Here is a 17,934-nt window from a genome sequence, read left to right as displayed (position 1 = left end):
CACAGGGCACGTATGTGGGAGTTCAGGGGCTGTGGAAAAGACGGAGATACACAATTCTGTCGGTATACGCCCCCCCCCCCCCCAAGTTACAACCACGCACACTTAAGGCAGTCACTGCCATCCTGCTAGATACGGCGGACACAACACAAGTGGTGGGAGGGGATTTTAACGATGTGATGTGCATCGAACAAGATAGGTCCGGGTCATCACGCTCAGGGGGTCCGGGTCATCACGCTCAGGGGAACACACAACTGCCCTAGCACGCCTCATGGATACCATGGGCCTCATGGACGTCTGGAGATGGCTTCATCCTACACAAGAAACATATTCCTTTTACTCAGGGGCACATAAGGTCTTCTCCCAGCTAGATTATGTCTTTGTGTCCCGGCAGGAGGTCTCGGTGGACGACCTGGCGGAATACAAGGCGAGAGGACTTTCTGATCACTCCCCGTTATATGTACACCTGGGGCGGGCGACGGGAGTCAGGCGGGCGCAGTGGAGACTAACAGCGTGGGACATCCAAAAGCCAGAAATACTTGGGGGCATACGGGCGGACATACGGGTATACCTGGCTGAAAATGAGGGATCAGTGGACTCCGGAGTCACCCTCTGGGAGGCGATGAAACCGGTCCTCCGGGACCGCATCCAGAGTAGGCTGGGAGAAGCCAGGCGGGCGCAGCAGGGCGAGATAGAGAACGCTGAGGCGAATGTCCTAACCTTAGAAGCAAACTACCTCCAGCAGAAAGAGGAGACGCGCCTTAGAAGACTACTAGACACACAGAGACACTATCGGGAACTGGCCACAGATGAGGCACGCACCCAGGCATTGGCGACACTACACAGGCTATATGATAGCGGCGACAAGTCCGGTAAACTTTTAGCTTGGCTGAGCAGGAAGGAACGTGCCTCAAGATGGGTGGATCAGATCAGGTGCGCAGGGGGCAGAAGGGCGAACACGGATGGTGACATAGCGGAGGCTTTTGCGACCTACTATGAGGACTTTTATAGGGCCAGGGAACTGGGAGACAGTGAGGACGCCCAATACTACTTGGGTGACATGGAGGTGCCTACTCTATCCACCGACGCTAGTGTGGCCTTAGAGGCGGACTTAACGCTGGAGGAGCTCTCGGAAGCCATGGCGGCCCTGAAACCAGGGAAAACGCCGGGTCCCAATGGCTTCCCGGCGGAATTTTTTAAACGAACGGCTGACTTATTGCAGCGGCACATGAGGGCCCTATTTACTGAATCGCTCCGGGCGGGGAGTCTCCCTCCCGACCTGGACCTGGCCATCATTGTACCAATTTACAAAGAGGGGAAACCTAGGGATGACTGCTCCTCCTACCGCCCAATCTCCCTGCTAAATATAGAGACGAAAATTCTGGCCACAGTCCTGGCTCGGCGCCTGAGACAGGTCATCACAGAGCTAGTACATATGGACCAATCCGGCTTCCTCCCTGACAGGGCGACCAAGCTTAATCTCCGTCGCACCCACAACTGGCTGCAAGAGGTCTCTGGGAGAAGTGAACCCCACTGGTTCCTCTCCCTGGACGCGGAGAAGGCATTCGATGCGGTCCACTGGCCCTTCCTGATGGAGACCCTCAGACGGTTTGGATTTGGACCTAAATACTTGCAATGGGTTCAACTCCTATACTCGGACCCGAGAGCGAGGGTGCGGGTTAATGGGAGGCTATCCCGCGAATTCCCCATCGGGCGTGGCACGCGGCAGGGCTGCCCACTGTCCCCCCTCCTGTTCACCCTCACCATCGAGATTTTAGCAATAAGGATCAGGCGGAATCAGGCGATCAGAGGCTTTACTTGGGGTGACTCGGCCGCCACACAGGAAAAAATATCCCTATATGCCGACGACGTACTGCTGTTCGTAACTGACCCAGACACAACTATCCCAGCGCTGTTTAGGGAGCTCGGCGACTTTGGGGCGCGAGCAGGACACACGATCAATTGGCACAAGTCGATCCTTTACGATCCACAGGGCAAGGAACGGGGAGCCTGCCTGCCAGAGTTATTGATACACACTACAGAAGGTTTCAAATATCTAGGAGTCTTTATAACATTAGACAGGGCACTTTCTTTCGCGGCTAACCTAGCCCGCGTAATGCTGGAAGCAACGACGGAGATGGATAGATGGAGACAGCTCCCGCTCACCATACTAGGCCGTGCTGCCTTATATAAAATGGTCCTCCTCCCTAAGTTTCTTTATGCACTCCAGAACGATTACTATCCTTTGCCGAATAAGACCATGAATAAAATCCACGCTGACCTGCATGCCTTCCTGTGGCTGGGGAAGCAGCCGAGGGTGGCGCTGTCCACCCTACAGCGACATCAGTATAGTGGGGGGATTTCACTCCCCAACCTCGAGGCGTACTACTGGGCGGAACATCTCTCCCCAATCAATGAGTGGCTGCAGCTGACCACCCCACGTACGCCTTGGAAAGGTCTAAATGGTCAAGTAAGTCCATATTACACTATCTCTATGGGGAAAAGATGGGACGACACTTCCTCCCGGCCACCAGGATTACGTTAACAGCTTGGTATAGAGCGTCCAAAAGAATGGGGTGGGACAAAAGGCCCACTAAACAGACGCCACTGTGGTGCTGCAAATGGCTGGGAGAGTTGCATAAGCTGAAAGGCTTCAGAAGATGGGACGACATCGGAATCTCCACAGTGGGGGACGTGATAGCAAGGGGAAACCTAAAAACCTTCCAGGCACTCCAAGACGAATTTGGCCTATTCAACACCCAATTCTACAAATACGTCCAACTGAAACACGCATGGAGGGCACAACACATTACACTCTCAGACCTTCCAGAATATGCTCCCCTTGAGGGTAGACTGCTACAGGAACAGATAGGGAGGGGGGCGGTATCCCTCACATATAAAACCCTGACCAACAACATGCTAGGGGATCTGCAGTGCTTACGGGTCAAATGGGAGGCAGACGTGGGTACCATGGAGGATCTGGACTGGGAGCTTGCCCTCATGCACCCACGGGAGATGGCCTTCAAGTCGAGGCTACGTCTTATTCAATTTAAGGTACTACACAGATCATACTTTGACAGGGTGAGACTATTTAGGATGGGCAGAATACCGGACACGACATGCCTCAGATGCCGCCACCAGAATGCAGATTTTTTCCACATAATCTGGGGCTGTGCAGTCATTCAGGAATACTGGGGGGGATGTGCTCCTGGAACTGGGGGAGGTACTGGGGGCGGACATACCGCGAGACCCTAGATTGGCGCTGCTGGGCACGACCACTGAAGTAGACCTACCCCGTCCCCTGTGTATCTTTCTGGTGTTAGCGCTAGTAGTGGCAAAACGAGACATCGCACGGCGCTGGGGGGCGCCTGAAAAAACAGACTTAGAGGAATGGAGACGGGGACTGGACCTGTACATGGCGGCGGAGAGGGTGACCTACAAAGCCAGGGGATGTCCCAAAAAGTTTCGGAGGGTGTGGGCTAAATGGAGACACCACCACGGACTAGAATGAGACATTGTGCCGTGAGGCCTATGGGACCCTGTTCGAAATAGACTGAACGCAGGGATGCCATGTTTGTAAATATGTACTTTACTGCCCGGTTCCCATTCAAGGAACTGTGGGACCACTTGAGCGGGGAAAGGGGAGACCAGGAGGTGGGAGATGGGAGGGAGGGGGTAGAGGCCTGCTGTTTAATAGACTTATATGGTTTTTGTTTCTTTTTATGTTGCTGGTTCGAAAGCAAGAGTTCTATTGAGGAGTACTACGTTTCACAACATCAGAAAAGTTGCGTGATTGACGGCCAGAGCGGAATGTTGACGCTCTACCGTATGCAGATTCATTACCTTTGTGATCCTTCCAATGCAACAATAAAAATTTATATATAAAAAAAAAATTAAAAAAAAAAAAAGAATGTGTTGGATTTGGAGCTTGAGGAACAAATGATAGATGCTTTTTGGTATAAAATGAAGCGCTTAATTTTCAGCAATTGAGGTGACTTGGGGTTAATTTCATAAAAATGAAAACTCATCTCCGAAAATATCGTACTCTGCTGAAACTTCTGTAAGTGGGCCCAACTATAAAAGATGGTAAATTCACCCTGGCAGTAGTCTGGCCCATATGATTTATGAGGTAGCAAGAGTAGTTTACTTTTGAAAAGAAGTCTTTGAAACTAAAGTCTCATTGTTTTTGAAGAGTCGAGCGTCAATTTCTAAACAAATAATTTTCACACATAAAAATAATAATGTAGAGGGCACTCCAAAACCATCTTCTATAATAGATGCGGAATACAATGGCTTTTGAATCCAAATTGCAATAATTTATTTTATATGAACCACTTCTTATATACAATAAATCATTCATATAAATGATACTAAAAAAAGAATGTCCTCACAATATAATGTTCATAAAACAATCCTCTAACGCTATTATATGCATTCCTCGTATATAACACCAATGCAATTAAAACCATAAGAAAATCAATTAATTTATGAAATTGCAGAGAAGAAAATATCATCTCCATTCAATATCCATATTGTATTTCTTCAACGTATAAGAAAACATAAATATAGTCTATTGTCGTATGTATTTCTTCAAAATAGGTACAGCAAACACGTGTCACAATTTATGCTGCTTTTTCAAGGCTGTCTTAGAGAGTCATGTTTTCCTGATTGGTGTGCACAGGTGGATCTTTGTGTTGAAGAAGCACAGTCCCATCATGTGGACACTAGACAGCTCAACCTTCACAAATCAGTGTAGGAACTTCCATGACTGCAACTTCTGTGGACCAAGGAAACCCCTTGCCGCTTACCCCAGGTTCATATATGGTATTTTATGTGTGCACTATTTGATTCAATGCCTATGTATAGTCCCTATTTGGCTCATGTACTGATATGTTACCTTTATTTCCCTCAAACTGTAAAGTGCTCTGATATCCTTCGGGATCAGGTTTGCGCTATATAAAACTTTATGAATAAAAGTGTATGGCAGAGTAGCCCAGCGTTGTCTGCTTCGTATTTTAACACTCCTGACTGAGCTGGTGTGTTTGTCTGCACAGGAGACTCATGTCCGAGCTCCTGTAGCAGGGGCTGTACTGTTTTTGACATGCTCTGCTCATCAGCAGATTACCCGAGCCTGCATACAATGGGTTTTACACAAAGTGGTTTTACTTAAAGAGGGCACCCTAGCAACAAAGGTAACTATCCTTCCCATGTATAGGTCATAATACAAGTAATGGTTGGTGACAGCTGGCTAATATCAAAGATTATGATGTGGAAGAGTGGAGGCAGATGGTATGTGTGTATATGAAGTATGCTGTTAGGAGAGCGAAAACATTTAATTTGCATAATTATTGCATCCATAAGAATAATGTGATTTACATTGCTAAATAATGTGCGCATATTAGTCATATATATTTAGTATTTAGTCTTTATGTGTATTTAGTGACTGTATTTAGTCATGTTAAATAGTCAACATTAGCTACTTTTTCTTCTTGCCATTTTGAATGTCGATTTATACATGAACGGCTATTATATTATATTCGTTTGTTTTGCATGTTTTGTGTTTTTCCATTGCAGATTATGTGTTTTCCTGGATGCCTTTTGTTAGTTAGTAGATCGTTATTTGTTATGTATTAGATGATGGATAGTGAGGTTCTCATAAAGAAGAAGATGCTAGTGTGGGAGGGCGACTCATGGGAAGAGCGGACTGTAGCTGACAGAGTGTTTTGTGTAATAATTCAAGGACATAGCCATGCATGGATCATTGGACATGAGAACGTGGGGAGTATACCTACTCCCAGGGTCTGGAGAGAACCGATTGTTTTTTTAAAGTGGGAACATGATGAAATGTTGCAATTAATGTTTTGCAGAATAATATTAATAATGTGTGTCCGGAGACTAGTTTAGAGAGATGCTTGCTGCCTTTCAACTGAGAAGACCCTTCTCACCTTTATGGAACAACCTTTCTGGATATGCTGTATTCTTTATGTGATTCTCGCTAACGTTCTATTTGTTCTTATTTCAAAATATGGACTCTTGGATCTTTAAAATTTGTAATTGATGATGCATGAATTAACAATTATACACATAGATTAAGATTCAAGAACCCACGCGGTGTAGTTTGAGAGTACGTGTATCCCCCCCAAGCAGCTGGTGTGCCATGTTAAACAGTATAGTCGTTGAGAAAGTCTCATGTCTCCCCTGAATGTTCTTGCACTGCTGCCCCCTCTCAACTCTCCGGACACAGGCCACTGTAGCCAGGTGGCTGTGTGTCAGGTTCGGATTAATAAAGCCTTCCACTGAACAGGAGAGGGGTCTATATGATCACCTCCCCGAATAACACCAGTATGGCGAGGTCAGCCTGCGGTCGGTGAGGAGAGCAGCAAAATGTTCATCCCCTACCTGGGAAGTCAGGAGTAGCCAGCTTGCTGCCTGGCTATTTTCAAAAACAAGATAGTCAGAGGAAAAGGGAGGGACACTTTGCACTCATCTCACTGGATCAACCTGTGGCCTGAAAAGCAAACCCTTGACAAACACTGTGGCGTAGGGCATTGCCCTTGCTAGAGCCTGAAAAAGAGAGATCTGCTAACTGTGGTCAGCACTGACAGAAGAGAGCTGGAGTTTTTTTTATCACTCTCAACTGGCTGGAACGGAGAGAAATGCATATTCTCTAGTGATGTTATGGAAGTTTGGCATCACCAGAGAATCAAAGTCATTAACATTATGTTATGCAGATTTGTGGAGTGCACTATTAACCAGAAGAGTATCCTGGTGCTGAGCAGGTGTGAGTCACGTCAAACCTAGGGCCTGGTCACACTACTCAAAAAGCAAGGTCTTCAGCTTCTTGCAGAAATCAAGAAGTGAGGAGGAGGCTCCTATGTGTTTTGGAAGGCTGTTCCACTGTTTAAGAATAATGTAGGAGAATGCTTGGTTGCCAGAGATAGTTTTCTGTATGCATGAGATGTGTGAAAATAGAAGTTTGGACGAGCGGAGGTGTCTGGAAGGTTTGAAAAAGCAGATGCGATTGTTGGGGTATGCTGGGCCAGTGAGTTTGAAATCTGCTTGTTTGGATAAGTGGCGCCAGTGGAGCTTCTTCATGTGTGATGCGAGTGGAAAGTTTAGAGTGATCCTGCGTGCGGAGTTCTCAATGGTCTGCAGCATTCTGGTGAGTTTTTGGTTGATCCCAGCATTTAGGGAGTTCCTGTAGTCTAAGTTGCTAGAGACAAGGGACAAGGGCATGCTTGACGGTCTTCTGAGTGCCGATTAGAGATATTTGGAAATCTTCCAGGCATGGAAGTAAGAGGCGGTGACGGCCTTGACGTGGGTGGTAATGTCGAGTTTGCTGTTGATGAAGATCCCTAGGTTCTTGGCATGAATTGAATGCCGGGGTGGTGTCAGTCCTAGCTCTGTTTGCCTCCAGGTGGAGTCCCACAGTGAAGTGCTCTTCCTAAAGATCATTATTTCTGGCTTGCTGTGTGAAACTTCAGACAGTTGGTCTTCATCCAGTGGGTGATTTCAGACATGGAGCCACTGAACATGATCGAGTCTTGTCAGTGAGGATGTCATCAATCAAGCACCATTTGTAAAGTGCAACACTGTCACCCCTATGGGGAACCTGGGTACTGAGTCTCCAAAGAGCGAGGCCTTGAGCCTTTCTGAAGTCTGCCAGAGAGGGCATTGTGCGGAGCCGGAGTGGAAGGTCGTGCCAGGTCTTGGCAGCAATGTAGGAGAAGGAGCTGCCATCACTTCAAAAGATGCAGGTCTCTCAGGTAGGGGCAATATGGGTTCATTTTGGGAAGTGCAGGATGAGTCCGACCGCAGCATTCTGTATGGTCCAGTCTTCTGGATGGAGATGCCGGCATAGAGGGCGCTGCCATAGTTGAGGCAGCTGGTGTCAAGGGCCTGAGTGATGGTCTTTCTGGTGTTGGGTGGGTTCCATCTGAAGATTCTGCAGAGCATGCAAAGTGTGCTGTCTTTGTAGTAGGCCAGTGCTGCCGTTTGACTAAGGAGGCACACCAATCCTGCGCTTTCACCTCAAAGATTCTGCCGAAGTGCCCCACAGACTGAAAGTGTGTGTCAAAACATAATCTGCAGATACTCTTAAGCCTATAACGAAGATCCATGCAAAACTCTGACTGAGTTGCACAAACTAATCAATCCATTCCACAGACGTTTCTAGGTGAGCGCTTTCCTTCATACATAGAGAGGCCTACGTCCTCATTGTATCTTAGCGCCAAACTAGAGTAGTTCATTTTATTTATCTATTCAGCATGTTAACATGGATGAGGATACTAAAATATGACTCTGGCTGGTAATCATGTTTTCTGGGCACTGTAATTCAAGTGGTACTAGTATCTGAATGTCTGCCTTGCACCACACACAAAAGAGTAAGTCTTGACTGCTCAATGTCTCCAGCGCCATAAATCAAAGCCTACACAGAAGGTTCTTGCACTCAGTGAACCTGCAGCATAACGGGTTTCCTATGGTTCCATGAGCAACAGGCAAGACTTGTTACAAAGTTTTCTCAAGACAAATCTATGCCGCGGAGACCTGGCCTGATCCTAAGCACTTTCTCTAGAAATAGTGAACGCGACCGCAGTCCTGACAAAATACTATTGTAAAAGAGGCTGGTGCAACAATCTTTTATTAGAAGGCAAATCTCCGTCGGTGTGCCTATTGAGAACTTGGATAATATTCTAAAAGGTTTATGGAGAGTATGCACCTACACTGGTTCTCAATAACTATCTTCTAAAGAAATTCACAGGCAGAAATCTCAGAATCAGATAAATATTACTTTTATGGTCCATGGTATTACGTAAAAAGAACTCTCAACAATTTCCTTAACAAAATACATGTTTACATCACTCCTAAACGTTTCTTTCTCTGCAGACCTTAATTGAACACCCTAAAACTCGTCTTTGTCACATCAACCAAATTGACTTCCAAGTAGCAAAGGGTCAACGTCCTTCACAATGGACTCACAGTATAAAAAATGTGCGACGAGCATAAGCTGGAGTTAATATTTTGAACCTCCTGTCAAAAGCCTCTTAAAAACACAAATACCACGCCACAGAGACAAACTTGTAGAATGTTAAACGAGTCAAAAGAGGTCAGATGGGTTTACTCCATTTCCACAGTTTTAAAGACGTGAAAAGTCCCGGGAATGACAACTACCGAGGAGGTGACGAATAACTGCGTCCTCAGGCGTGGATGTTGGCACGAGCGATGTTGAGGACGCCAGCATCTCAGTGAAATTACGATCAGTTCAAAACAACCGGGACTATTGCAGGAACTAAATTTAGCCGTGTTGACGATCTTGTAAAAAAAGTGTGTCACTCGGGTGCTAAGGTCAAACCAGGTCATGCATCACAGGTGAGGTATGTGACCCACTTTACACTCCGTGCGCCTGGCATTCATTACTATTGCAATACTAAGACACAAGAGTCGCGTGAGTCATGTGAGGAAACAAGCTCGGCATAATTGGGCAGCCCCTCTACAACAGGGAAACCTTTAATTACGCAGTTCACCAAAAAACTAATTCGTAAGAAAATATTGTTCACGGAAAGCTATATCCCCTAAGTGCAAGCACCGCGGAGCCAATAGACCCGGCTTGTACTTGAGGTCCTCAGCCTGCTGTAGTGAATACAAATCTAGTTATTTCTATGCAATGTATCTATGAATGAAAGAATTTAATGTGTGATGACCGAGTGTACTTTGATGATGTACAATAGTCCCTTGTATATTGCAATGCAGAAACTCAATAACAGGTGAAATGGCACACGCAATAGCATGAGATGAGAAAGATGCTCAGCTGGGAGGAGGCAAGCTCTACATTCTATGCATATTTCAAAGATGCAGTGACAATAGGTCAAGCAAATAACTGTGGTATCACGCAGACCTTAAAAAGTGGCTAGGACTCAAGTCCTCCTTGTTTCCAACTGCCTAATATTCTCTTCAGTGTTCTGGAATCGGCACCACTGGTCACACCAGAACTTAAAAAATGGACCAGAATTTTAACTTGCCGGGTCAAATACCTACACATGTCAACGTGACTCAGACGGATCAATAAGTTAACGCATGTTGCTGGAATCTTCAGCAATCTATAGGTCACCACTGAGTTCTATTTCTGGCCAGACCACCTCATCTTTAACTGCTCAATAAAGCCAGTATCTTTAGATTGAGTATTATAGAGTGCAGAAGCACTATCTTAAAAATAATTTGTTTTTACACTAGATGGGTGCCTGCAATCCATGTATCACCCATGGTCTCCAATTTCTTTTTTTAGAAGCGACTTGTGACATCTCTAGTCCCCGTTTTAATAAAATGACGCCACCACTCAAATGGAATAAGTTATTCCAGTTGAATCCGGACATCACAATGCCTGCTTGAAAATTCTACTACGCTTGGAAGGCAGGGTTTCAGTCTTTTACCCCACATACCCAGAAACACTCACGGTTACCACTCCCCCAGATTTTTTAGACGGGGTATGAAATAATATTAAAATGAAATTAAAAATTTAATAAAAGTTAAATGAAAGGTTTTTTTAAAGAATGTTTTACTATTCAACCATCCCTATCTTTCACCTATTTATCACAACTCCCAATGTGCCAAGTAGGAATAACCTATCTCCAGTTTCATTATAAAAACTCTGTAGTCACAAAGAGTTTCCACAAATAACCATCAGATACTGGATATTATCTAATCATTTTAAGCCATTCTTCCTTACTGTTTAAACCAAATCTGACTGTGTCTAATGTTGAAATATACCACTGTTCTCTGTTTTTCCTTTTTTGTTCCAGAACTCTCCTCTTCTGCCACCATAAATCCGTTCTAAAATAAACCACCTAATATCTGTGCAAATGTGATCAGCTTTCTTAAAATGTTCCACTAAAGGTGCATTCTCCTTGCTGTTTTTTAAAAGGGATGGATAAATTATTGTCCTGAGGAAGGTGGCTTCATCCCGTTTTACCACCGAAACGTGTCGACGCTTGTCTGTTTTAGGGTTAAATTTGAGGAACGAGGTGATGCATGTAAAACAATGATGATATGTCAATACTGTGATTGATTTCTTCAAAGTAACCTCGATGAGATCACAAATTTATGTCTCTCTTTAATATTGTTTGAAACATTTTATTCTGCTTTTAACTGTTTTTTTGTGATTTTGTATACATATGTATGAGCAAAACAAATGTTTATTTTTATGAGATTAAATTTGGATTACATAAATTGGTTTGGTTTTCCCTTTCAAGACTGGTGGAGTGGTAACCAAGGATGTTTCAGGGCATGTGAGTTCCAAGAGTAGTAGACTTTTCAAACCATTTATAGTATGTTTATATGTTTATAGAGCTCTTGAATGCCGTGGTGTCTTGGCGCTAGAGTATGTGGATAGGAAGAACGCACCTGTGTTACCGGGGTACCTATGTGGAGGTGAACAGCCATGTTTTCAGATCTTTCTTAAAGAGCTGCCAATTGGATTGAAGTTTAATGGCCGTGGGCATTTTATTCCATAGCCTTGCTGCACAATTAGATAGAGTCCTGCCTCCCCCCCCATCTTGGCCATCTGATCTTAGTGATCTTGATAAGATCCAGACTGGCAGATCTAAGGGCGCTTGGGGGGGGGGTATATGGTAGGAACAGTCTTTGAATGTCCTTAGCACCGCCACCGAACAGTGCTTTATGCACAAGGCATAAAGCCTTATATTCCACCCGCTGCTGAACAGGGAGCCAGTGTAGTAATTTAATTCCTGCTGAAGTTGATTGTCCTTTGGGTATGCCTAAAAGTAGTCTTTCTGCGGCATTCTGTAGGGACTGCACTTTTCTCATCTGAGACATATCAATGCCCATAAAAAGAGCATTGCAATAGTCCAGCTTGGACAAGAAAAGTGCCACCATCACCGTCTTTTGCAACTCTTGAGAAATGAACGGAAAGATCTTTCTCAAGATTTTTAGTAAAAAGAAGCAAGAGGAGGTGAGACTACCTGGGCAGAGAAATTCCGAGGTTCCTGACCTTTGGGACGGGGCACGGGCATTCCCCAAGCCACCAGGAATCATTCCACAGGGCCCAGCCCGGGACGAACTCCAACACCTCCGTTTTGTAGGTGTTCATTTTCAGGAAGCTATGGTTCATCCAGGTCATGATCTCAGTGAGCTGGTGGCTGTGGCCTCAGGCTGATTAGTAATGGAAATAACTACTGGGAATCATCAGTGTATGAGACGAGGGCGAAACCATGCCTCCTGATAAGTCTGGCCGACGGGGTGAAGTAGATGTTAAACATTGTCAGGGATAGGGCTGATCCCTGCGGGACGCTGCATGGAAGTTGGAAACTATCCGATTGCAGACCATCCCAGTGAAACCTCTGTTCCCTTACCTCCAAAAAGGAGGAGAGGAGGGCCAGGGCAGAGTCATCGACCCCCACATCCCTCAGCAGCTGCACTAACACCTTGTGATTCACTGTGTCAAATGCAGCCAACAGATCTAGTAGTACAAGGACCGCTCCCCCCAACCCCTCCCTCATCCACTATTCTGCGGATCGCTTTGGTTGCAGTAATCAGGGCTGATTCGGTGGAGTGAGGACCGGAAACCATGCTGGGTGGTATCCAATAGATTGTTGGCATCTAGATAATCAGTCAACACCTTGTTTACTGACTTCTCCAGAATGTTTGCTACTATCAGTAGGCCAGCAATTGGGCGATAGTTTTTTGGTTCAGTTGGGTCCAAGTTTTTTTTTTTAAGAATAGGTCTGATAGATACTTTTTCCAGGTTTCTGGATAATTGCCTGATTCCAGAACTTGGTTAACAAGAGGTGTGAAATTGTCACAAACCTTCTTGGCGGCCAGATGCATGATGGCAGGGATCTGTGGGTGAGCCAGATTTTATGGAAAGGAGGAGCTTTTGTGCTTCATCATTAGTGACTTTCTGGAAACAGGATAGTCTGCAGTGGGTTGAACGTACTGCTTGAAGTTGATCTTGCCTATCCTGAGTCCCCGGAGTGCTCAAGAGGTTGTTATAGATCCCTTGCATCTTGTCCTGAAAAAATAGGGCAAGTTTGTTACACATAGCTTGGTCTGGTTTAAAAGCATTGTCCTGTTGCGGTTTAGCCAGCAAATTTACAGATCTAAAAAGTTGCTTGCTAGAGTTCCCCGCTTCCTTTATCTTTGATTGTGAAAAATAGCTTTTTTGCGGCAATAATTACTTCCTTGTACCGTAGGATAGCTAAGTTATACATTATTTTCTGTTTGTTGCTCAAGTCCTGTCTCCAAAGATGCTCAGCTCTCCTGCAGTTAACTTTTAGGCATTTGAGCTCTGGGCTGTACCAAGGTGACGATATCTTAGATCTCTTCACCGTCACCAATTTTTCAGGTGCAACACGCTGCCGCTGCCAATAGCCAGCTATTTAACTGTGAGGCTGCTTCGTTGTTGTCCTTCGCTAGCGGGGTAGGGAAGTGACCAAGGGCCAGCTCTAGGTCTATGCCTTTATTCCAATGTCGAATTTTAACCTTGGATGACTTAGTTTGTATGCAGTGGTGTGGCTGCATAGCCTTGATATAAAAAACCCTGACTCTTGGTATAGAGGGGCCGCTCTCGCATTTTTACATCACAATTCCTGCTGCAAGCAGCTATGGTGAAAGGTGGGTGAAGGAACATAATTGCAGCTGCCGTTTAAACAAGGCAAAGAAAACTGGCTTTCCACTCTACTTGTCAGTTTTTCTAAAACCAACAGTACAGACATATTTATGGCAACATATTTGTTTATTGCACACAAGAGATAATTACAGGAAAAAAGAATCCGTTTTTCTATATATTCTGAGCCTCAGCACTTTTTTTTCAATAGGACACAATAAATGGGTTCTAATATCCTGTTCCAACAAATTACTAACTTCTTTTTGATGTGCTTAGTTTCGCATTGGAGTCCACTTTTATTTTTCATGTTGGTAACCATACTACCTTTCATAAGAAAGAACAAGACACCATGGATTTAAGTGGTTTGCAGAAGGAGTGATGGTGTGACTATGTACTGGAAGTAGGGCTCCCGGTTTTATGGTATTTATTTTTTCTACATTTCCGTCTGTATTTATCTATATTTATTTTTTGCAAATTTTGTCTGTATTTATCCATTTCTATTTTGTGTTTTCTGTATAAATGAAGCTGCCATGGGTATTTTTCCACATTTATTTGACTGATAAATGTATACTCACCTTTGAATGTCGAAAAAGGTTTCAGCAGTATACAGTGCAATAGCGTTAGCTGAAGACACTTGCATTGTAGAATAGCATCAATAACTGTAGATCTGCACTTAATTAAGCTTAATTAGGAAATCTATTGTGTTTTCTTCATCTCCCCTACCTCTCAATCTGTACACCTAGTGACCTGGCACTCATGATCGACAGTAAAAAAAAATCTAAAGACGACATATTTTCCGTATTTTTCTGTATTTAAAAATAAATACAGACAGGAAAAAAAAAGTTTTATGTCTGTATCTGTAAAAATCAGTAAAAACGGAAAACTGGGAGCCCTAATTGTAAGGAATAAAATACCCTCCCTCAGTTGCACATTCTAAAGATATTGCAACTTACCTCAGAGTTGCATGACCTTATAAATGAACTGTGCCTTCAGCCTCACTCTGCCTCAATCTATATGGTCTTGGAACTCCTTGGTGACTTGTAATATCCTCATGATGTACAGCAAAAGGTACTTTACCCCATATGTAATTTCCTTTTATTATATATATATATATATATATATACACACACTTTAAATCAGCAACTTGCCATGCATTCTCCTCTTTGATGGTAGAAAAAAGACCAAATGCACAGCTCTCTGTAAACATTTTTCAATGATTCTTCGAAGAAACACGAGTATTGCCTTTATTATTCAGCCCTCCAACCACACAATGACAGAGATGCCGGTAAGCTATGATCATTGTATTGTAATTGTATTTATATAGCGCTTACTACCCCTGATGAAGCATTGAAGCGCGTTTTCAGCAAGTAGCAAGACACTCCAGAACCCATAAAGGTTTAGTAGTTAATTAGTATAGTGAAATTAATTTGAGCAGTGGACATTTAAGTTTGTTATTTGAATTGAAAAGGATGGTGGGGGGATGGAAGAAGTAAGGGTTTGCATTGATATAGTACTTGCTACTGAAGAGGTGTTAAAGCGCTTCTGGCAGGTAGAACACTACTCCGAAACCCAAAACAGGATTAGTGGTGAATTAGTATAGGGAAATATGAAATTCATTTAAGGGGTGGACTTGTTAGTCTGTTATTTGGATTGAAAAGGAATAGTGAGGGATAGAGGGAAGGGTCTAGAAAGTTTTTTGACATCTAACCACACCTTAACTACTTCAACAAAATATACTGATATTAAATGCTGCATTAAAATCTGGGCTTGGCCCCCAACAGTGTCATACCCCCGGGGACAGGCTTCTTTGCATCTTGCTATCAGAACCAACCCCTCTATCAGTGATCTACTGGCATTTTGGAAACTGTGAAACCAGGGGTAATGGTTTTTAATCCTGGTCTCCGAATGGGACTAAGCTGTGTGATCTTAGACATTGATTTTCTGGCTTTGGTTATCTTTACAAGATTGGAAGAATTTGGAATTAGGATTAGGGTGTGTAGAAGTGTGTGATAATACAACTGAACCCCAACACATGCTCATTGGATATTATGTCCATATTAAAGATGTTCCATTACACTGAGGTTTGCAAAAAAAGTGTGTGTGTGTGTGTGTGTGTGTTTTATCCCCTCCCCACCACCCCATATAATGAAATATGCCTGAGATGCACACAAAACGCGTGGGAAAAGCAATAGGTTGACCGATAAAAACATTTGAAGTGACAGTGCTTTCTTGTAATGTTTTTGCCAGCGCTACTGCTTGAAAACGCCGCCGACTCCGCGGTGTGCGGAGGTGCCACTGTTTGGGAAGTGTCTAAGCTGACGTACGGCGATGAATGTATCTCAGGAGATGTGCAGATACATTCAGAGGTAATGTGAGGACACGGCGATCTTCCTTCTGGGCGTTCTCCTCCTAAGGAGGCATGTGGCAAGACAAACTTGTGTCAAAACACGTCCGGCGAAGGGCATTACGATTTCAAGGCAGTCCTCCTGGAATAAATGTCATGTAGTAGTACATCATCCGGGCTCTCGGACGGCATGTGTGACCGGCCTCATGGGTCCCAGGGAGCACCCTTTTCTTTCACAGTGTGTATTGTGCCTTTGCGGGCTTGAGATGCTCTTACAGGTGCACGTCAAAGTATAGCGTCCAAGACGCACATTCATTATGAAACCGTCGGGCACCGAACTCACTTGGCACGGGTCACGGGTGCCTCTACCAGGTCACGCAAGGCGGATCTCAGACCGCGCTGCACGCAGTGCCGTAAGGAAACTTGAAGGGGGGTTGGACTGCAAAGTTCAGGGAGGACCCCCTCCAGGAGCTGAGCGCAGGACGTTATTTGCCCCCTACGTCTGAATGATCCAGCCAAAAGGGCGGAAGATTCATTCGGCCAGCTCTTCTCTGCCCAGGGACAGCGTTGGTAGTAATTTACTGCGCAAGGGACACAATGTACACTGATTGGGGAAGGGAGTCCCACCTGCAACCATGCACACACATGAAGGTACAAAGGTAACTGGGCTGTGCCTCAAACCCCTAAGCTCTGCTCTCATGATTTCTGATGGAAAGTCCGCATAAGTCCAAAAGGAAGTACAACTCGCCAAAAGTATTCCTGCGCAGGTGTTCATATGCCCGTTTCTTTAGGCGGAAACACCTTAGGCTATTTCCCTAACGTCCCTAAGATGCCCAACCAACGTTGTCTTATCCCTCGGCTTGCAAAAGTCGTAAATGTTAAATCTTTAGGGTCGCCTAACTAATTCCACGACACAGATGTTGTTAATGTATCGTAATCGCCGTGCACAATCACACAAATAGATACAACAATTGATGTTCTTGCCAACTACTGTAACCATTCCATTCGCTGTCGATCTGTGTCGTCACTGATGACATTAAAACATTTCTGTTTGAAATGCTGTTGCTGTGCCATAAGTAATAAAAAAATACCCAAGATGACCATCTATTAGTAGCCACTATCCGCAGAGGTCTGCAGGTGCCCCCCACCATTAGCCGTTTTAATTACTCCCCATCCTATTGTGCCCACAACGCTTCATCTGTCACTGCAGCCTTTTAATCCCTGCCTACCATCACCTCACACGTGCTTAAGAGATGCCCACCATGATCATAGTAACCGCAGATATTTTACTTTCTGCCTACATTAGATGCCCGTGCCCACCCAACCCCTAGTTTCTCTTTCTTGTTGATCACCCCTTGCCTTCTGTCACTTAATTCATGTGGACAACCTCTACTTTCGATGTCAATCATCCCATGCGGACCACGTGTCCCCGCTATCGCAAGTGTCCCCACATACTTCTTGTCTCTACCAGGTGCCCCCTCCACCATCTGCTAGCAGGGGTGCCCATCGCCCGCTCTCTTCCTGCCCCCCTGCGTCCCCTTCATGCTTGTGCTAGGGGTACCCTCAACCCACTGCCTTCCTGGTCCCCAGCATCCTCTTCATGCCACAGGTCGGGTTGATGGTGTGGGGGTTAGTCCTACCTGCTGATTCGGCTCCCGCCGCTTCGGTGCCGGACAGCGACATGGACCAAGCCAGAGTGCGTTCTCCTGCTGCGCGGCCCCGCCGCACACAGCAGGCGGGTTTACACTGGCTCCTCAGCGTACACAGGTGGTTGTAAGAAGTCCCAGGGCATCCCAGCCCACAGCACAGGGAGGGGGCCCGCCCACAGGAGGAGCTGGCAACGTCACAGCCAATCGCCCCGCCCTACACGCTAAATGAAAAGCAACTTTCTCAATGGGACCAGTAAGACTGGGCGAACCACCGTTGCAGGCGGGATCTGTCGTCAATGTCGGCCATGCCGAGGCCAGGCTTAGGT

General features: G+C 45.2%; 1 protein-coding gene across 1 annotated transcript in view; it reads right to left on the bottom strand.

The window, feature by feature from the left end:
* The window catches only part of BMAL2 (basic helix-loop-helix ARNT like 2), a 209,236-nt gene extending 191,523 nt beyond the window's left edge, over positions 1–17,713 (bottom strand). Inside the window, exon 1 of the mRNA XM_078654606.1 lies at positions 17,600–17,713. Within this exon, the coding sequence (XP_078510732.1) occupies positions 17,600–17,642 (43 nt within the window). The 5' untranslated portion in view covers positions 17,643–17,713. The remainder of the gene's footprint in view (positions 1–17,599) is intronic.
* Positions 17,714–17,934: the final 221 nt, after the last annotated feature.

Source organism: Lissotriton helveticus, chromosome 1_1 (assembly GCF_964261635.1).
Source record: "Lissotriton helveticus chromosome 1_1, aLisHel1.1, whole genome shotgun sequence".
Classification (NCBI taxonomy): domain Eukaryota; kingdom Metazoa; phylum Chordata; class Amphibia; order Caudata; family Salamandridae; genus Lissotriton; species Lissotriton helveticus.
The sequence above is the reverse complement of the archived record's forward strand: the minus strand, read 5'-3'. Positions and strand labels throughout refer to the sequence as shown.